Source organism: Pempheris klunzingeri, chromosome 3, assembly GCF_042242105.1.
Source record: "Pempheris klunzingeri isolate RE-2024b chromosome 3, fPemKlu1.hap1, whole genome shotgun sequence".
NCBI classification, from domain to species: Eukaryota; Metazoa; Chordata; class Actinopteri; order Acropomatiformes; family Pempheridae; genus Pempheris; species Pempheris klunzingeri.
Genome location: NC_092014.1, coordinates 6,586,615 through 6,608,325, shown reverse-complemented (window position 1 = coordinate 6,608,325; position 21,711 = coordinate 6,586,615). Strand labels below are relative to the sequence as shown.

The 21,711-nt window shown below is 43.3% G+C and overlaps 1 protein-coding gene across 1 annotated transcript in view; it reads right to left on the bottom strand.

Moving 5' to 3' along the window:
- Positions 1–587: 587 nt before the first annotated feature.
- Positions 588–21,711, bottom strand: part of grin2ab (glutamate receptor, ionotropic, N-methyl D-aspartate 2A, b) — an 85,198-nt gene continuing 64,074 nt past the window's right edge. The window contains exons 9-20 of the mRNA XM_070827954.1: positions 20,009–20,123; positions 19,703–19,905; positions 14,597–14,765; positions 12,633–12,786; positions 10,993–11,118; positions 9,036–9,265; positions 8,198–8,358; positions 5,680–5,867; positions 4,679–4,917; positions 2,791–2,974; positions 1,685–2,468; positions 588–1,590 (exon numbers count right to left, since the gene is read on the bottom strand). Coding sequence (XP_070684055.1) covers positions 588–1,590; positions 1,685–2,468; positions 2,791–2,974; positions 4,679–4,917; positions 5,680–5,867; positions 8,198–8,358; positions 9,036–9,265; positions 10,993–11,118; positions 12,633–12,786; positions 14,597–14,765; positions 19,703–19,905; positions 20,009–20,123 — 3,556 coding nt within the window. The remainder of the gene's footprint in view (positions 1,591–1,684; positions 2,469–2,790; positions 2,975–4,678; positions 4,918–5,679; positions 5,868–8,197; positions 8,359–9,035; positions 9,266–10,992; positions 11,119–12,632; positions 12,787–14,596; positions 14,766–19,702; positions 19,906–20,008; positions 20,124–21,711) is intronic.

The following is a 21,711-nucleotide window of genomic DNA, read 5'->3' as shown; positions in this document are numbered from 1 at the left end:
TCCTGGAGAGGGGCAGGTGTATTCGGGTGAAATATGTAAGTGTGTGTGTGTGTGTGTGTGTGTGTGTCAGAAAGAAAGAGGTTTTCTTTGCCCCCTTCGTCTCCAAGAGGCTGGTGAGAGGGCGGGACAGGTCGGCTCGTCTTCCAAACACACTGCTGTATCTTCCATCGGATCCCACTGTTGGTGTTAGAACTCCATGTACAGTGTCCCTCTTATTCCACCAGGAATTTGATCTGTCTTGTCAGACGTATTGTCAGTTTGTGCCTCGTTGCCCACAGCTTGAGGCTAGTACACACACTGACACTCACACACGCTCTTCATCTTGCATTGTGCCTCCAGGTGTCCCTGTGGCCCCAACCCTGCCCTATAGAGGGTGTGATAAAGAAACAATGATTTATTTACTCAGCATCACCATTAACCGTTTAGTCCGGAGCAGACCATCCCGTCATTCACCTGTGTGTGTGTCTGTGTGTGTCTCTGTTGATGTGCTTAGAATCGGAGCTGCCTCGTCCGGTCACACACACCTCTGTCTTGCATGCGTGTGTGTTAGTGTGTTTCAGTGAGAGTAAGTGTGTCATGTGTGACTCTCAGACGTCAGACTCGATGCTGGGCATGCGGCGGTAGAGCCGGGGCCTGTTGCCGCCTGCGCTCGAGGCTCGCGGCGCTGTCACATAGCTCATTGGCTGAGAGGCAGCAGGTGGGATCATGTAGGCCACCACGGGGGGTTCCTGCTGAGGGTAGAACACCTGTTGGTCGACATGGCCGCCATGCTGGTTGTTGTGATGGCTGCCATGGTTACCGAGGGTAAGCGACAGGGGCATTCGCTGCTTATAGAGCTCGTGGGTGGAACTTCTCTGTGGCATGCGTGTGACAGCCTGGGGGGTGGGATCTCGTTGTACAGTGCCAGGGGCTGACTGGAGGAAAGGGTTGTGAGAGGGACGATCGGGGAAGAGACTCTTTGAGCGCCGGGGGAGGGGCATAGGGGCGTCCAGACTGTGGTGGTGGGAGGGTGACGGAGAGGGGGGGCTGCGGCTGCTGAATGGACGATCAGAGCGCATTGTGAGCACATTAGCATAGGCCCCCTCGTCCAGGGTCAGCTCCCTATCTCTTTCTCTGTCAGGCAGGCTCAGCCCCCGCAGGTGGGTGTGCTGCTGCAACTGCCGCTCGGGAACGCCGTCCGGAAGCACGTTCTCATAGGAATGCTGACGACTCAGCTGAAGGTGCTGGGCCGACGGGGAGGCGGGGAGAGGAGATGGGGAGGAAGGGGTGGGCTCGAAGTGGCTGACCAGCCCGTCCCCTTCGCCCACCAGGCCCAGCTCGCTCTGGGGAAGGTAGTGTGTAAACATGTCCCCACTGTGTGGGTGAGTGTGTGTGTGGGAGTAGTGTGAGTGCAGGTGGTCTTCGCTGATGTCGTACAGGTTCCCCAGGTGGGCGCAGGCATCACAGCGAGCCTGTGGACTGCGGACAGTGTAAAGGCCGGAGTAACCGGTCAGCTTGGTCAGGCAGGAGCGACAGTGGCCGGGCCTGATGCCTTGTGTCCCCGGTGCTGCACCTGAAGCATCAAATGAACTTGCAGCTTTGTCCTTCACACTGAAGGGAGAGAGAACAACAGTGATTATACACAAAAAACTATGAAAGCACTTAAAACGTGGTCACGGTGTTCATTTTCTGCTGAAGATGATACCTGCTGTGTGTGTAGGTGCTGTATTTCTTGTCCTTCAGGGAGTGCAGGTCGGCCTCAGCGCTGTGACTGTGGTGCAGCAGGCTGGCACTCAACTGCAAAATGGGCGCGTCCGTCTGGTGTGAGTAAGTGCTGTCAGGTGGAAACAGGTCAGGGGGGTAACTGTGGTCGTCACCTCCCCCCTGGCTGTCTCGCTGGTAGGGGGGAGCAGACTGAAGACTTGCCTGGTCCGAGTCAATGGAGTAAATCTTGGATCCTCCACCCCCGCCTACCCCTCCTCCTCCTCCTCCTCCTCCCCCACCCCTCTTCCTCAGCTGATTGATAGGCTTGAATCCGCCCCTCGCCCCCATGGAATCAGAATCTTTGTGTGATGGCGGGCGGCTGGAGCACTCTGAGATGTCGGAGTGAGGCGGCTCTTCGGGAAGGTAGCGCTGACTCTTCATCGGTGGAGGTCCAGGTCCAGATGCCGTGGGGCTTGGGCCAGGGCCTGGAGACACGACAGTAGGCTGGGTCTTCAATGTCTCCACACTTTTTTTCCACAGCGCTCGGGGTTTTGATGCAGAGCAGGCCGGCCCGGTGAGGCGGGTCTTGCCGTTGTCGTTGGTGATTGACAGCTGGGGTTTGTTGGGGCTGGTCTGAAGAGTGGGGCCTTTTTGCTGCACGGGAAACGGTGCAACATTGTTAAGGAGGTTTTTGTGTCGCCCGGACAATGACAGGAAACCCTGTGGACCAGCGGCGTTGCTATAGAGACCAGGACCCTTCGGGGGTAGACTATGGAGTGAGTTACCTAGGAGACAAGGAGAGATGCACCTCAGACAGCAGATACGATAGATGGATGTTTGGATGGATGCTCAGCCAGCTGGCTGATACATTATCTACTGCCCTGGCACAGTGAGTGTGCCATCTAATGTGCTTCTAATCATGAGGCGAGCTTATACATGACCGCCAATCCGATTACAGTCTGGAGTCCACAACAAGGTGAAAGGAGTCACCTTTAAATCTGCATTCGTACACTGTATAAAAAAGTCAAGGTAACCTCTGCACATGTGAGCTCTGTGAGCATAGAATCTACACACTATAAAGAGTACTGTGTGTAACAGTTGTGGTACCTTTCCCTGTCATCACATCTAGGATGCTCGGCTGCACGACGACAGTGTTGCGTTTGGGAGAAGTCAAAGCCATGGACTTGGCAGACTTGAGCAGATGCAGCATGTTGGCTTGAGGACTGAAGTCCAGCTCAGGACTCTTTTTCTTCATATCTATATGAACACCATGGATACAGCTCCATATACCCTGAGAGGGGGAGAGAAGAGGAGAGCGATAAGAGAGATAACAGAAGAGCTAATTCCAATGACTTCACAAAAAGTTCAAACATCTAGAAGACTAATTTCCTGACACAGTAAATTAAAAGAGACCTCTGCATCCTTTTCTCCAGTGCATTTACTGCAAACCTTAACCTCATTTTGTTTTGCAATGTGGCAAGAAGAGATAATCGCCACTTTTTTAGATGAACTGCTTTCAGAGGCGCCTAGAAAATTAAATTTAGGTGATGATGTCACCGGAGGGGGCCTTTGAGTGCAAGGAGATGTTCTTCCTGGAGCCACTTAACCTCCAGGATCGCTGCTCTAACGGCATGCGCCCACCAAGACACAGACGCACACAAACTCACAGACACACATTGCACTCTTTTTGTAAAACACTTAATGTGTGAAATGCTGCTCGTCTGGAATAAAAGCCCTGCCTAACACAGAGACATGACATATGAATAATGAAAGAATGGTCTGTCTAGCTGTGCCCATTTCTGTTTTGTGTGTATATTTAGGTGCGAGTGTGCAGCTGTCTATCTGTCTGCCCATGTGTGTGGTCAACTCTGTCCTTCACCTGACCACACCTGCGTATGCGTTACCATTTTTAACTTTTTTAGACCAGACGTGTGTATGTGTGTGTGGGTGAGGAGAGACACAGAGAGTGAGCTTTGTGTGCATCTACACAAGTGTGTGTCCACATCATCCTCTTAGCTGTTTGATTCCCCCATCCTGCCGTAAATACGCGCAGCAGTAAATTCATCTCTACCTCAGCTGGGCTCCATAATCACACTATCACCTTCTTTCCTCTTTTATCACACAAATTCTAAACCCAGATTCCTTCTACATCTTAACAGTAACTATTGTGTGTGTTTCATAAGCTTTACTAATACACACACACACACACACACACACACACACACACACACACACACACAAACACTGATTTCTATTTTCTCTTAACTATAACAATTATGTGAGTTTCAGGCACATTTCAGGCATTTACACAACTAAAAGTCCCTTTTGCGTATTCCTGTTTGCATTTTCGCCGCATCTGAAGAACCATGAAGATTAGGCAAATCAGAGAGTTAGAGGATTAAAAATCGACTGCTTTGTCAGAGATGCAATTTTTGCACCATAACAAGACAGCAACAGAATATTCGTTTTTGTAATTTAATGTGTGATGTTTGAATTGATGTTGTTAAAGACCACAAAGGCTCGACGGCTGTCTTCAAAGTTGCAACAATGTACTGGGATTTTTTTTCTGCTTCACTATGAAACCACATTGAAGCAATTTGCAAATACTGTTAAGTTTTCTTTCTCTGGATGATTCTCTGTATGTTTAGCCCACTCTGTCTTTATCTCATTCTCTTTTAGAGAAGTCTACAAGCCAGCTTTACTGTCAATACGTCAATAACATTACAAGAAATTCCCATCCCAAGTCATGCTATTGATATTGCAACAAGCAGTGCTTTCCTACATTCTGAATCAATGCTGTGCACCCGTTATTGCACTCTTGAGGACGTTGTGTGATCAGTAAGTGGTGTTTAGCACTGCAAATTCAAACGGTAACATCTCAAAGTAAGACCTCAGAAGCAGGCGGGCAAAAACTGCCAGCCAGGAACCAGAATCGCACCATGTTCCTGCCGTCAAAATGCAGGTAAAGTTCATGGGAAAGGCTCCATCTCCTCACCCTGCTGATAGTGAAGAGCAGGCCCGGCCTCCCAGAGCAGACGCCCGTGAAGCAGTATCTCAGCCTCCAGTAGAAAAGATGTTCAGAGATGAAGGTGAGGATGGAGAGGCCCATAGCTGTGGCCAGCATGTAGAAAACGCCTGCCATGTTGTCCACGTCCAGCTGGCTGGACATTACCTCATTCTTCTCATTGTGGCAGATCCCAGTCAGCCACTGGGCCTCCAGCTCCTCCATCTCTCCTGTAGGAAAGGAAAAAAAAGGCAAAGCGAAGGTTTAAGAGGGCAGCAGGTAGGGGTGAGTTAGGAAGGGAAAGAAATAGAGGGGAAAAAGAGAAGGAGGGAACAGTTGGTAGAGGGAATAAGAGAGGTGTGGTGAATAAAAGGGCACATCATTACGAGGGAAGATGGAGAGGAGAGGGAAGGAGGGGAGAGAGGTGAAGTGGTAAATAGATCGTAATGGAAAGGAGACAGGAGTGAAAAAAGGGTTGTTGCAGGAGGGGGAGGAATTGATAGTGATGGAGTGATAAGGAAAGATGGGAGGAATTATTATCAGACTGAGCCTGTTTGTGTGTCGCATGCGCACACGGGTGTTTTCCCTGAATGAAAAGGCCGGGTGTGAAGCAAAGCACTTTAGTGGTTTCAGCAGTTTGATTTCTGTCTGGCTCATTCTCTTTCTTCCACTCGCACCATCTCACAGCTTATTATACAGAACAATCTGGAGGAGTAAACATAACAGGACATGGTGGGTACACACACACACACACACACACACACACACACAGAGTAATGATGATGAAATGGTGTGTTAAGACTAGCCCCTGATAGCTTTCTGACAGAGGGAGGGAGGACAGAGGGAGTGTTGGGGGAGGGGGAGGAAGGAACGAGAAGCTGAGCAATGGCACAACTGTAATGCGACTAAAGGCCTGGAGAAACTTGGAAACTTAAACCTCAACGTAATGTGACTGAAATGGCGTAGGGTGTGGATGTGTGCGAGCGCCTCACCATCTCCAATGATGCCCAGTATGGCCAAATCAACCAGGCGTTTCCAGTAGGATCCTTTCTGCAAGGCGATGCCATAACCTGTGGTGGCAAAGATGTAACCGCTGCCGATGGTGACCAGCTTACAGCCGTCGTCTCGGCCCGCCATGTAGTTCAGCACAGCAGCATCATAAATGAAAGCATCCAGTTTTCTGTAAGAGAACCACATGTTCTGGATTAACTCTCTAGACCAGGGATTTCCAGGCTGTGGGTTGGGATCCCTCAAGGGGTTGCATGACAAATCTGAGAGGCCGTGACACGATTAACATGAAAGGATAGAATAGAAATAACATACAGAATAAAAAAACACACACTGTATTTCTACCACACATGTTAGACCAAGAAATAGTCCTGCACAAAACCTGCACTGGTTTCATAACATGGACAACTTTGGAGCTGTCTTAAAGAAATAGTTCAACATTTTGGAAAATATGCTTATTTATTTTCTTGTTGAGAGTTAGATAAGAGGATTGATGCCATCAGTAGTATCAATCTTCTCATCTAACCCTCGGCGAGGAAGCTCATAAGTGTATTTCCCAAAATATTGAACTATTTCTTTAAAGCAGTGGTTCTCAGGACAAACCTGAGGGTTCACAAGATTGTTTAAGGAAGAAGAGACTGGTGGAAAAACTTTTCATTTCGAAAAAAAACATTTAAATTAAATAATCAAACCTTGTGAACCTTGTGTAGCTAACAACTAGACACTGCTCATAATCCAGTTATTATGGGGAACTGTTACTTTAAATTGATGCGAATTGTGGGACTTTCAACATAAAAATACATTAAGAAGGCACCGGTTAAGAAAAGTACATCTCTCTTATGTCTCTATTTGGCTTTTTCAAAATTTAAATCTATTTCCATAGAAAGCATTTATTGACAAATGAATTATTCCATGTAATAAAAATAGATAATAATAATGTACATATTAGTATTTTTGCCCATATTCTGGACTGTAAATGTCTCTCTGTTATATTTTAATATTTTATATTTATGTTTCTTGATTATGCACCTATATACCAAGCCAAATTCCTTGTAATATGAAAACTTAGTTGGCAATAAACCTGATTCTGACTATGATATTAACAACAATTACAATGTATTTGTCTTCATTTGATGGTAAAAGAAAACTGTGGAATTTGATCCATCAGGCGTTGGTACTTAAGATTAAAACACGGCTGGGGCTTCACAGCTAACTAACCAACGTACGTACAATGTTGTGGCAGCAGCAGCGTTCCTCAGATCAATGAACAAACACTCACAACGCTCTGTTTTCTCGGAGCGGGATTTCTCACCTTGGACTTGGCCTCTGGTTGAGAGTACTCGCCAGCGTGCATGCTGATACAGTAAATATTCATGCACGCACCGAGTTCTAATCTTTCATCTGCAGGTTTTGTCATTATTCTGACATGACAAGCTGACTTCAAACGAAGGGGCCACTTTTTTTTTTTGATGCAACAATCCAACTATGTGGGCCCGATACATCTGAGCTCAGCAAAAACACAAGCGTGATGTATGACTGTTAACCAAAAACAATGAAGCAAGGAACTGATATCACCAGCCTATACAGCAGCAGAACGCCCAAAAAACCCTTTTATATCACATAATGAATACAGCCTGGTGCTAATAAATCCCCTTGGGGCCCTTCGCGTTGGATATGTATGCATTAATATAAAACACTTTGAATTAAACTGAGGGTGTATGTTAAATGCAGTCATTGGGTATCTGTTCTTTTTCAGTCTAATATTCATTCCTTTAAGTGTGTGCAGCATTTGAAAACAATATACAGCCTACTCATTAAAGCACAGAGTATTTCAAAGTATTTCACGACTTGACTGAAATGTTGACTAGAATGCAGAAGTGTTTACATTTTCTTCTGCCTAAATAAACTATTTTGCCAAAGAATTGAATCAAACACTGATGATTCTGCTGAACACATTAATTATACAGTTTTGAAGCTGTATAAACAATAGCCTAACATGAAATATGAGAAACAAACCATATCTATTTGATATGCAGTATCAATAAAGTAATTGCAGAGAGGGAAAAGCAAAAAGTAAAAATATATTTGGAGAAAATACCCTAAAGATCAAAGCACACAAAACTAATGAACAAATAAAAGCACTGCAGCCTTCCCTCCATTAGTGTGTGCTTAGGAGAAAGAATGAAGGTAGCAAACTCCAGAACAAATTACACTCTCTTTTGGCAGCTCCCTCTTTCCAGCAGCAACAAAACTCAATAATGAGCACTTGCAGACAGCGCCTGCATTTTACCGTCAGTGACAGAAACACTCAGCAGTTACTGCAGCATTTTAGCATTGAGCTAGTGCTGGGCCCCCTGGGGCCGGGACTCTGTGTGATGCAATGTCTTTTTTTTGTTTGTTTTCACATGTTCTTAAGCTAATACGCTGTCTGCAAACAGAATTATGCTCTCAGGTGTAATAAATCTCAACTTGATGTTAGTTGGCTTGACAAGTTTACAGTACCCAGTCTTGAGGCTGACCAGCGCATCCTGGACGCCAGTCTGATGATATTTGGTCATGTACTGATGCATGTCTGGATAGTTCTTCCTGATGTTGCGCTCTGTGCTGCCGTTGGGAACTGTCCCGAAGCGAAATGGAGGGGAATAGGAGTATGGACTCTGGAACTGCAGGGAGAGAAAGAATGAGAGCAAAAGAGAGACGGATTGTTTAAAAAGGGAATTGACAGGAGGAGACAGGAGCATAAAACAAGAAAAGCAAAAACAAAGAAAGAAAGAAAGTTAAAGAGAGAAAGAAAGACAGACAAAATAAGAGAAAATGGAGAGAGGGAAAGGGAGTCCAAGTAAGAGGAGGAGTAAAAGTGTTCAAGTGAAGGAGAAACTCAGGGGAAGGAGAGAGGAGGAAGAGTGGAGAGTGACAAGAAGAGACAGAGGAGAAAGGAGGAGGGAGAGACAGTGAAGTGGACTCATCAGTCATCATCATTGTGTGTCCAGTCTAGCGTAAGACTGGCTGGGGTTCTGCTGACACTGTCAGCCTCTGCAAACTACACACACACACACACACACACACACAAACACACACGTCTTTGATCTATGCACCCGCGTGTGTCTGTGTGTGTGTGTGTGTCTGTGTGCGCCCCTGGGTCTGCTGTGCTGGCAGCGTTAGTGTGGTGACAGCTACGGCCAGAGGGTTTGGGCTGTTGAAGCCCAAGGGCACTCCCGGGAGAGTCCTGTCTGGCCGCAGGGCTGGCATCCATTACAAGAGCAACCCTGACTGTGAATGCGTTTAGTTTCTTCTGTGTGTGTGTGTGCATCTCTGCGTGTCCGCATGTGTGTAATCCCACCTTCTTGTCAGACAGTCCAGTGACTTGGTCCACAAATTCTTCCTGGATCATGAAGGCAGCCAGGTTGGCAGTGTAGGAAGCCAGGAAGATGACGGCAAAGAAGGCCCACACTGATACGATGAACTTACTGGTGGTGCCCTTTGGGTTCTGCACGGGCACAGAGTTGTTGAACACCAGACCCCACAGCAGCCATATGGCCTTACCGATGGTGAATGATGGACCATGTGGATCTGAGAAAAAGAGGCAGTGGAGCAGAGGGAGCGATAAAAAAAGAGAAAGTGAAAAAAGCTGAGCTAAACAAGAGCTAAGAACGGCCAAGGCAGGTAAATATGTATGAAACCTCACAATTTCAGTGATAATATGAGGCTGATTTGGGGGTTAAAAGCAACCTGCCATCTAATAATATATATAACAATATAAACTCAGTTTGAGGGCATCATGCCCTTCGGAGAGATGACATTGTAAATATGATATGACAGTATTACTGACTTGTATTTCTATTTATGTCTACAGCTCACAAATGTTATGATCATATTCAATAAATAAGGGAAGACCAAACATTTTTTTGTCAAATAGATCAACCTTTACTTCAATACTTCAGCAAGTCAAAGCCTCAAAGGAATGTAGTTAGTAAATCACTGCAAAACCAAATCTGGCAGAACAAAACTGCTGGTGTAATTTAGACCTACTACATGCAGTGTAGTATGCAGTCATTTGTCCCTGAAGTGCACCACAAACAAAAAAGTCAACAGGTTTAACCACCACTTGAATTTCAAAAACATCGGCATAGTTTATTTCAAAGTGGTATGTGATTGCCGAGTTGCACAACTGCAACACAACGAAGACATAAAGAATAAAACTAACAACACACAATTTGATTTTCCTGTCAGGCGCAGTGATGCAAGTTGAAGCAAACAAATGGGGATCAACAATGTGTCAAACTGAGGCGTTGTGATGGTTGAGGAGTATAACACATAACCGTCAACAGTTCAACTTTGGCTGTGCATCTTTGTTGCACGTCGTACCTCCCTCTCTCCACTTGTTTCCTGTCTGGCTCTGTATTTTGCGATCCAATAAAGCAAAGAAATGGTCTGCGGTGGCAGAATGTCAATAGTATTAAGTAACTATAAAAGAAATACCACTAAAAAAGATACCACTCTCGCAGTCAGTTAGCTTAGCTTAGCAAAACTCGGTGTCACAACCTCACAGTGAAATAAGGACTCCAGGAAGTTCAAAGGCCCTGCCAAGATGGCACATAACCCAATATGTTGTTTTTACTCTTCAGTTTTTGTACAGATTAAACAAATGAGCTATAATGTGCTCTTTAGTGAGGTTTATACAGACAGATTTGATCATCTTTTGAAAGTGCCATGCCAGCTGTTTCCACCTGTTTCTGGTCTTTGTGCAGTCTGTCTGCTACAGACAGTGGAGTGGTATGGAAAGCAAATAAGTGTTCCCAAACTGTTGAACTATTTTTTTCAAAGATACGCTGTCCTTTTGGGGATAAAAATATTTGTTAAAGAAAATCATATCATCACAACAATCCTAAAATAGTTTTACATTTTTGGCATTTGTTCAATGAATGTGTAAAAACACAGCAAAATGAAAACACTATTTAGTTAAAAGGGAAATTAAAGAAAAACCTAATTCACTTTCCACACCTGGATTGGCCTTTAAATGTTAATCTTAATTGTGATACTGTGTCAACACAACATGAATCGCCAATTCGCAGCCAGCAGGGCAGCTCTGGCATCAGATTTCTGATGATGCTTGAGATTACAGAATTGCTGACTGGCTTTGGGAGAGAACTGTTAATGCTCTGTAACATTAAGCGAACTGTCTAAAGTCGGAGTAATAACAGGCCACTTCTCTCACTCCAGGGCAAGCTTGGATCTGTGCTTCATGCTCTGGGGAGAAACGATTGGTGTGATATTCCTGATTGTGTGTGTTAGCCTACCTTTGCCTTGGGCCAAGTTGCGGTTGAAGCCCAGCGGACTGACAAACTCAAAGAGGAAGACGGCGATGGCTGTGACGATGAGCAGCATCACAAACATCATCACCCAAACTGATGCACTGAAGGGCTCTGAGAGGGAGGAGAGAGAGAGAAAGAGAGAGAGGGAGAGTTAAAGAGAGCACGAGTACATGAGACAGAGAGACGCTGTAGAGGAGCAGGAGATGCATAAAAAGCGAGGGATGCAGAAAAAGAGGAGATAGACTCGTGGAAATAAAGGAGGAGAAGCAAAAAAAAAAAGAGAACAGGGACGAGAGGGAGATAAAGCAAGGAAAAGATGATAGAGAAGACACAGAGAGGGGAGAAAGGGAGACAGACAGAGTGAGAGAGGGAGGGGAGGAGAGGGAGAGTTAGTCACAGAGAGTTTGACGGAGCACATTTCCATATTTCTCATTATTCCCTTGGATGAGAGCTGAGAGAGGGGGAGGCCTGGGGCGGGGGAGATGGTAGAGGAAGGGGGGAGAGAAGGAGAAAGAGAGAGAGAGAGAGAGAGACAGAGACAGAGGGGGAGAGAGAAGAATCAAACTCCCAGTGATCTGATGTGCCCTGCTGTGGGCATGCGTGTGTGATCTATTTGTGTGTGATCTGTGTGTGTGTGTGTGTGTGAGAGCGTGAGTCTGCATGTGTTTGATGTGTCACAGGGCAGGAGTTCAGAGAGCGGGATGAGTGCCAGAGACGCTGAACCCAGACAAATTGTATGTATGTGTGTGTGTGTGTGTGTGTGTGTGTGTGTGTGTGTCACTATATGTGTAAGTATGTGACTACCAGAGTTAGCCAACCCTGAGAGATTGTGCACTGAGGTGCCTCTAATATGAGTGCGAGAGATACTGAACCGTCACTGATACCCTGGCCCAGGCTCAACACACACTCTCACTCACACACACACACATAAATACAATGCAAGTTCATATGAATACACACACAAAGCATTCACCCCTTAACATACATACGGCCAAAGCACATTCACTCTCCACACATCCTTGATTCAACACAAACGTCCTAATATATTCGTGCAATATCACACACACTTTTTTTTTCTTCACTCACACACACACACGCATACTGACACATGGCTTGATACACAAGGACCAACACACGCATGGTCCAATACATCCCCTCGCTCCCCGTCTCGCTCCAATGACAATACAAGACATTAGGCGAGCACGGAGGAGCGCTTCAGTTTCTAGTCATCTGAACAACTGGAGTAGAGGAGGAGGGAGGAGAGGAGAGGAGAGGAGAGGAGAGGAGAGGAGAGGAGAGGAGAGGAGAGGAGAGGAGAGGAGAGGAGAGTATCAAGAATGCTTTGTCTGAGCTGGCACACTCCACTTACTCTGCTCTGCTAGAAATATTAATGTGCTCAGGGTGCTGAGGCCCAGATAAAGTCAGGGTACAAGTGAAATTTGGCCAGGATATACAGTCTGAATAAAATATTCCATTTTATGTGCCGGATTTCGCCAACATGTAAGCACCTCCCTTTATTCTGCTCACAGGCCTCGGCTCACTGGGGGACAGACGGAGAGAAAAAGCAGAAAGAAAAAAAAGAAGAAATTTAAGGATGAGGGAGGAAAAAAGAAAGATAGATTTACCGAGGAAGGCAGAAGGAGAGACGGTCCCATTGCTACGTGACACCATGACGCTGATGCCGGTCTCCACAAAGGGCACGGAGAAGTCAATGACCTCTGACCTCTCCTCATTGATGGTCAATGAACCGACAGCCATCACTGCCTTCTTATATACCACCTGGTAGACAGAGAACAATGGTTACAGTGAGTGCATGACTCACTATCTACACTGACAGAGACAAATATAGTGAGCACTGTAAATATTTGAACATCAGACAATTCGTCTTTGATATGAGCGTCCTTTTTATTTTGAATGTGAAATATCAGAGTGAGTGAGGGTATAAGAGCAGAATGTCACCTACAGTTGGAGGGCATTTTCAGCCATATCACATGAAAAGTAAAAATGCAGCTGTCTTTTTCATAGTGCCACCATTTCTAGGTGCCTGAATGTACTCTGACAGACGGAGATTCTGCTCATACAGATGCCGATTTTAGTATGTAGAACAAAAAAAAGTTATGTTTTTGTCAGATTTAATTGTCTAAAGGCGTCTCGCGTTCTGCTCCCATAGATTACCACAATCTATGGATCATATTGTCAGCTTCCATTAAAAGATGTTTTAGGTTTCAGTTTCAACTTTTAAGGATTATACTGTGACAGCACTTAGCTTTAATTTAATCTGTGAATGAATAAATCATTTCCAGGAAAGATAAACGATAGCGATCAAGTTAGCCTCAAGGCATCCTGCTCCTGCTGAGGAGCTTCATAATCTGTACTTGTAATCGTTTTTTGCATGGATTTTAAAGCTCCAAAAAGACATATTATTGGCCATATAAATTACAGGTATATAATTCAAAAGGTGGAGAAGACTTAATGATGACAAATTAACTTTTTGCTGTGCCTCACAAGTGAACATATTTGAAACCATTAACCTTTTCTACTCAGAAAAGCAAATGTTAATGATGTTTGCAAATCTTTTACATCATCAGAAAACATTCTATCCAATATCTCCTGGTGTCACATCTGTGATTTCACTTAAAAGTGACAGGAGCTACCAGTCCTGTGTTTAAGGCCCCGTGGTGGAGTGACATCTTTATTGACAACTGGATTATAGTTTGCAGCTTTAAAGGATAAATCTGGTCCACATTCCATGTTTTCCTTAACGTCAACAAATCCTATGAAAAGACCAAAACCAACAATGAATTCATTCATCTAATAAGTACTGTCCCTGTATTCAGAGCCTGACATAGTTTATTCCTCTGTGCCACAGACCTCTGTTTTTGTTTAAAAACTATTAAAAACACATCAGCGAGACGCTTCTCTAGTCGGAGCAAATGAGCTTAGGGATGAGTGCCAAAAGCAGGGCAGAGTAATTTTATGGGATTTGTTGACAATGAAAAAAAATATAAATGCCACCAGCCCTATCCTTTAATCATTACATTTAATGATAATTCCATGTAGAGTCTAACATTAGGAAGGAACAAATAATAAAGTAAAAAATGACATTATGACATTATGCAATTGACTGATATCTCCTATATAGCTTTTTGAATAATTAGTCATGTAAAAGAATAGTTTGACGTTTTGACAAATGCTGTACGCTTATTTTCTTTCTAGCCAAGATTTAGATAAGAGGATGAATAATACTCTCATATCTGTCTCTTAAATATGAAGCTAAAGCCAGCAGCTTAGCTTAGCATACAGGCTGGAAGCTACAGCTGGAAGACATAATGTGTTATTAGTAAGCTTCAGAGGTGCTGGTGGAAGGATTTTTGTACAGCTGGACAGAGGCAGCCTAGCTGTCTCCCCTTGTTTCCAGTCTTTATGCTAAACTAGGCTGATTTGCTGCTGGTGTTTACTGCACAAACATGAGTGGTATTGATCTTCTCAGCTAACTCGGCAAGCAAGCAAATAAGCGTATAATTACACGGAAAGTCAGAGAGACAGACCGATAAGGTATAGTAGTGAGGTACAGACGGGTAGGACGTACCTCCCCAACCATGCCGTTCCACACGTTGTTGATCTTCTTGCCGTGTTTTCCATTTGTGACCAGGTAGAGGTCGTAAGTGAATTTGACATTCCTAGCTATCTTCTTCAGAATGTCAATGCAGAACCCCTTGCAGCATTGCTTGATGTAGGAACCTCCTGATGTGCTGTTACTGCAACATGAAACCACACACACACGTGCACAAATACAATTAGGTAATTCTTTTATATTACAGTACATTTTCATTGTTTTACAGGGTAGTGTGTGAAGTGTGAGTGAGTGTAACTGTATGCCTGCTGCCTGCTCACTCCACATCTGGTGGTTCCATCAAACAATAAAACTAGAATTATGACAGTGCAGAGTAACCATAAATACAGCTGAAGGGCAAAGAGAGCTTGTATGGTGTGTGTAAGTGTGTGTGTGTGTGTGTGTGTGTGTGTATCCCTTAGTGCCTGAAAACACAGGGGTACTGAGCAGATGCTGCCGGGCTTTAAATAGAGCTGGGCTCTGCAGAACAACCAACCCACATGATTAAAATATCAACTGTCCTTCCCTTCGTCTCTCTCCTCATTCCTTTACGTTGTCCTTTTCTCCCTCCCTCCTCTGCGTTTCTCTGATTCTGTTGGTGAGGAGGTACCTCTTCAAAACTCAGAGCATACCTACACACATGCAGCACTGCAGCCTCACAGACAGGATGCACAGAATGGATATGGATGTTTACGTAAACTTTTCTGACAGCCATCCCCAAGGACCAGGGAGCAGCGAACTAAACTGAATTACTGCATCAAATGATTCTCATAAACCCTACCAGCATTTTCAGAAGTATTTCCATCAAAACTTTATTCCGTTCCCATGTCAGCCATCTCTGATATTCTATAGCATATATTGGACTGATTGGAACAGTAACACTGTGACCTTTTCACTTGCCATCTCAGCTGACTCCAATGGAGGAGAAAGTTCATAAAGAACTGAGGGATTCACACACCGAGAACAACTGTCAAAGAACTGCACGATCAAAGGATTAAAAGATCTTTTAACAGCAGTCAACTGAATCTGAGGCACAGCATAATGTGTGCGTGTGTGTGTATGTGAGTGTGAGACAGAGAGAGAGGGAGAGAGAGAGAGAGAGGGAGAGAGAGCACACTATACATACGTGAGTCTGTATGTACTGTATGTGCCCCAGGTGTTCTAATGAACACACATACTGTATACATTAGCTCTTCCCAGCTGAGCCCTCTCTGTGTCCTTATGTCACTATGTAAACACACATGCACATACACATACATACACATACACAGACACACACACATACACAGACACAGACACACAGAGCAACAACAACCGACTCCCAAAGATACACATACAGTACATCTGTTTGATTCACATCATACTTTCGTAACAACAAACACACAACAAAATGGAAGTAGCGACTGTAGTGGAAGTAAACGCAGCACTTATGGATGGCTGGATATATGTACGCATGTATGGGCGCATGGGTGGCTGGGCACAGAAACAGCAAATGCAACATAAATGAAGGCCTAGAGGAGGCAAAGGTCTTGGTCAAAGGTTGGGAAATGAGGTCACAAGTTAAACTTTCCGTTCGCTGTGATTCAGTCGTCTAATTGTCCGTGCCTACAGTGTTGCGTCGTCATGGCTACATGGATCAAAAACTCAAGGGTTGTTGTGTTGAATCTCCTGTATGGCTTCTCGAGTCCACACACAAAAGCTTTAAAAATGGTGGATTCTGTTTGTTAAAAAAAGAAAATGAATCAAAGTCAGTAATTACTGTTGGATTTTTTTGCACTTTCCCTGTGGCTAACAAAGACCAGCCTATCTCTTATCTTATTCTATCATATCCTAATTGCTGTTCTGAAAAAAAAAACTTCCCTATTGTCTGAAATGTTGACGTTTTTTTCTTTACAAATTATGACAATGATGCTGTCAGTCACAAGTAGAACACTTAAGAAAAGATGCATTTTAGCTGGCATTTGGACAGTGATCAACCAGAAGCATAACACAGAAACAGAAATGAGACAGTGACAAATAAACCTGCAGCAGATATGATTAATGTTCATGTACTCTGAACTGGCTGTATACAGATGAGCTCAAATGTGAGCTAAATTGTAGAAATTAGCTGAGAGAAACAAAGCTGCCTTGTCTTGTCACCTCATATTGAGGTGTCCACATATAGCAGGTAATTGGAGCAAAACCCAAGATGTCAAAGAATCTGCAGGAAGTTTCTTTGAGAAAGTTTTACTGTCTCTGACTTTTTGAGAAATATCTCTGCATTGATTACACACTTGAGAAGGCCTGCAACATACTTCAACCACTATAAAAATGCCTTTTATGTTTTTTTCAAAGGGAAAAGTCCCTTGTATTGTCTGACATGTTGCTGTTGAAAGAAGCACTAAAGCTTTCTGAAAGGCTGATTTTCAAAAGCAGACATCATATGTGTAGAAAATATGTGTCATTTTATATATATCAGATATATATAAAAATATTTTTTAAATGAAATGCCTAAATTGATCTTACTTTGTGGCTAAAGTAATGTTTTATATGTATGAAATTTAGTTTCATTGTGATATGCATTCAAATCAGTTTGATCCAATATTATTTGTACCAAAGGATGCTCTGGATGCTTTAAAAGGATGATTTAAGACATTCAGCCCACTGCTATTGTTGCAGTAGATAAAGTGATATATATGCAGTGAGGTGGTGAGTGGTGAGGTGGAAAAAAACTGTATATATACAAAAAAAAAAATCACATTTGATGAAGTAGCACAACAGAGTCAATTTGTGAAAATATTTCTATTCCATTAGCCGATACCGTTATCGCAAAAGTCTTAGTGCACCGATAACAGATAACAAAATATTACTGAGATGCTGACGTGATCGCCAGATAAATACATGCTAAAAATAAGAATAGGAGAATAAAATCCAGGTAAACAGATACAAGGACTGTTTTTAAAAGAGCAGGTGCAGAGTGAGGATATGGGAAATGGGAATATTCAGAGGGAAGAGGCATTTTTTACAATGGAGGATATGAAGTAATTCTGCTGTCCCACCGGGAGTGGGAAGGACATTTCACTATTGAGGAGCAGTAGAAAGAAGAGTCAAGGCCAGGTGAAATGATGACGTAGCTGCCGCAGGGAGTGGAGAGCTAAGTGGCCGGTAGTAGCAGAGCACACAGCACAGGCTGGCGAACATGATCAGACCGTAGCCTGCAGATATGAGCGTGGGACTCCCTGAGGAGCCTTGAATGCCAGGACCAGAATTCAGAATTTGATGTGACCAGGTACGCGTGGGGTAGACGACAAAGGAGAACTTGGGGAGGGTGAAGGCAGGGCAGGCTGCAGCGTTCTGGATGGTTTGTAGCTGCTGAATGGAATACTTTGTGAGCCTGGCTAGGTGGGAGTTGCAGTAGTCCAGATGGGAGATGACAAAAGGCTGGGCAGCGTCCCACATGTAACATCTTTTCAACATATTTTCTCTCTCCAGGTACAGCTCAGGCTGGGGTTTATTTATTCATTTATAGGTTTCATTAACAGGGACTGTGCATATAGACTGACATAACTGTAAATCTGTCAGAGTAAGCTAAAAGACTTTTCATCCCTACGAAGCCCAAAAAGGCCTAAAGATTTAATATGTATAAGTGATTTAACACCTAGCATATAAAAACTATTAAAAACTATATTAAAGTTGTCATTTTCTGATATAAAAAGTCAAGTCAGTGATGAAAAGTCAGACTTGAACATTTGGACTATCTTCTGACAGTCATATAATCCAAGAAAAAAAATTTATATATAATATAATATATCAATTAATTTTTTCGTTGTAAATTATTAGAACTCTACAAGTTCAGTGGTATTTAAGGTTCAAAATGAAGTGCTGAGTTGCTTACACACTTTAAATCATTACAGGCTTTCTTTGCTTCTGTACATGACCACATAAATATTGTAGGTACTCTAAAATGAGATGAAAGTAAATATTAAATATATAAACCTTATTGAAACATCACACAAGCATGCAGAACATTATTAAGATGAATGTTCATATTCATAGACAATATGTACTACAGAGGAAAACAGCAAGCATTATTACTAATTAGTAATTGTAATATCTGAAACAAGCAACACATTCGGTACATCTAAAACAACACATGAATCACACTGAATTAATGCAACAATGAAACAAAGACCACAATGGGAAACGGATGCAATTACAGTGGTAGCAGAGAAACAAAAATCAAGTACACCGACAGATTGGCATTAGCAAGCTGACAGCAACAGAGAGCAATTAATTTCTAATGCTGACAGAACCGATTATCCATGAACCAAATGAGAAATACTTTGCCAGTGCATGTAAACTCTCTGGCAGAAGTCGGGATAGAGTTTTACTCATGCACACCACTGAAAACATGCACAAAATAGAAAGCAATATGTGGGGAAATCACTGATGTACATCTTGCCTGACTTGGTTGACATGGGGAGTAGTTATATATGGATCTGAAATTGGCTATATTGAACTAGATTTGAATACAAAGGCCTGAACACACATGTCATGAAAACCAAGCTGTAATATGGACCACTGAGTCTTTGAGTTTAGTATTGTATTTCATTACCAACATGGGCACATATTACATTGACAGCCACATACATTAGGATTTCAGTCTCAAGGACAAACAGATGGTGAGTCATTATTACATAAAGTAAAAATGAGTGGGCCCAGTATAGATCCTTGCAGAACAAAAGTGAACAAGCAAAGGGCAAGTGATTGACAAGTATGATCTATGACAAATTGAGACTAGTTTGAGAAGTGTGGTTCTATTCATTTTTTTCCACTGAAAAAGAGGGAGTCGAAAAATTGATCACAGGGTAACTAATAGAGGGTGCCAAATGCCTTCCTGAGATCAAGAAACACGTTTGCTAACATCACCTTTTATCCAGCTGAGACTTAAATAAGTGCTCACCACTAAGTCTCACCTCCTGTAACACCTCCGGTCCAGGTACAGTATTTCTTAGTAACTTCAAGAAAATCTGACCTTTAAATGGTTCCTGAGATGCAGGTGGGTGGAGTGTATTTGTCAACATATTGTGTGTGTCTACTTACTTTTTGACATGCTTGCGGCAGGGCACAGAGTTTCTCATGCAGGTGCCAGTGAGGATGTCCACATTGTCGACAATGACAAAAGGTTTCTCCTCCAGAGTGACGATGGAGAGGTGGTTTTCATCTGCATCCTCATCCCCGTAGGAGTTGTACCTCGGCCACACTGGAAACATCAACGACAGCGTCCCGTTCTCCCAACGCCCCATCTGTGTGTGCACAGACACACACAAACAGGGATAGCCATCTTATTAAAGTGTTTTGACTTTTTAATTTCCGTGCTCCTCTGCTAAACCAGTGTTCATTTGTTACCTTCTCCCATTTCCTTTCACTATTCAGGACGATGACAACCAATTTGGGGTTGGCCTGGTAACCATCTGGAGTAAAGGATAAGTCTCGCCCATCATTCCATACATGCATCATGTGTCTGAAACACATGAGGAGAAAAAAAAGAGAGTAGGAAGCTGTTATTTGCTTTTGTTTTGCATCTCTTTGAGTGTTTGTGAGTATGTGTGCACTAGAGCAGATACATTTGAAATAACAAGTTAAGCACTCTGTAATCACTGCAAGAGTATCCTCTTCAAATCAATGCTGCCTTCACCCACTGCGTGTGCATGCATCCCTGAGTGTGTATGCGTGTGTGTGCATCTATTCGTGTGTAGGAGGAGGAAGAGTCAGAGGCCACATATCTCTCCCATCAAAATTCAGCATTGATTTCTCCACAGATATACGCCTGAAAGACAAACCACTGGTGCAACAAGGCTGCCCTCACTCTCTTACTCACTACAGTTATCTTGCATACACAAACAGATCCTTTGCTGAAACATTTACACACTCGCTAAAGTGAAGCAGTGGAGAGGAGTAAATGGACCAGTATCACACACAGTGATATGGGATTAAGAATACACTCACTCCAGTAAAACAATTTTCAGAAGGCGCGGATGTTCTGAAAGTTAAGACCGGGATAATAGCATCAATTCCCACTCGGGGAAAGCAGGGCTGTCTAAGGAAGTTTACTAAAAAGGGCGCATCACAAGTGGGACAGCAGCTGCCCAAAACAGACAACACTTTTTTCTTCGATGCCTTGTGTCCCGTTTTATTAGAAATGGTATGATTCACTTTGACGCAGAGTCAAACTGAGTTGCTTGGGTGATGCTATATGACTGAAATATCATCTGACTAAAACAGAATATTTCAAATGCCAAAAATATCCAGCTTTACATGTGCTTTAGAAACATTTTGGAATTAGGAATCCACTTTCATATATACAGAGAATTCTTTTCTTTACATAAATGATAACAAAACGCACCAGTAAACACACATTTATTAGACGCATTGAAAAGATGTGACTTAAAAAAGGAAGCTAAAACACACATAAGTGAGCTGGGCACAGGGCACGGGGCTATGAGAGATTCATGCATAAACTCAAATATTACGACAGGAAGTCAAGATGCATAAAGGAAATCATTTGAGTTCTGTTTAGCATGTGCCCTGCAGGTGAAAACTATGATAATTACACTCCAATTCAAACAGGTGGGATTTCATGCTGTCTCGTGTGCAGGAGAGGTATTAGAGTCGACACACATAAATATTGTTGTTGGACAGTGGATTAGAGAGGGGTACATTAATCATCTGTTTTTACAAAGACTTGGATTCAGGCCTGTGCTCTTTCAAAGCAGGCTCCACTCACACTGAGTAAAGAGTAAATAAAAGGTCCCTGTCTCCCTCGCATGCAGGCACTACAAAAATACCAAACAGATCTGCCGTGGGTATACACTCCCTCAGCAAACACAAATAATTACATATAAGCTGACAAAGTTGCACATTAGAGACACTCCTGTGCTATACAATTGAAGCTGCCTTTATCATTATGGACTACAATGCTGTTGACTATTAGTGACACGTCAAGATGAATATATATTTTTGTGTTTGAAAAATCTTCATGGTGCAGCAGGTGATGCCCTTGTCACAGTGCATTGCCACAGCTGAATACATATAGCGGAAACACTGTTGCG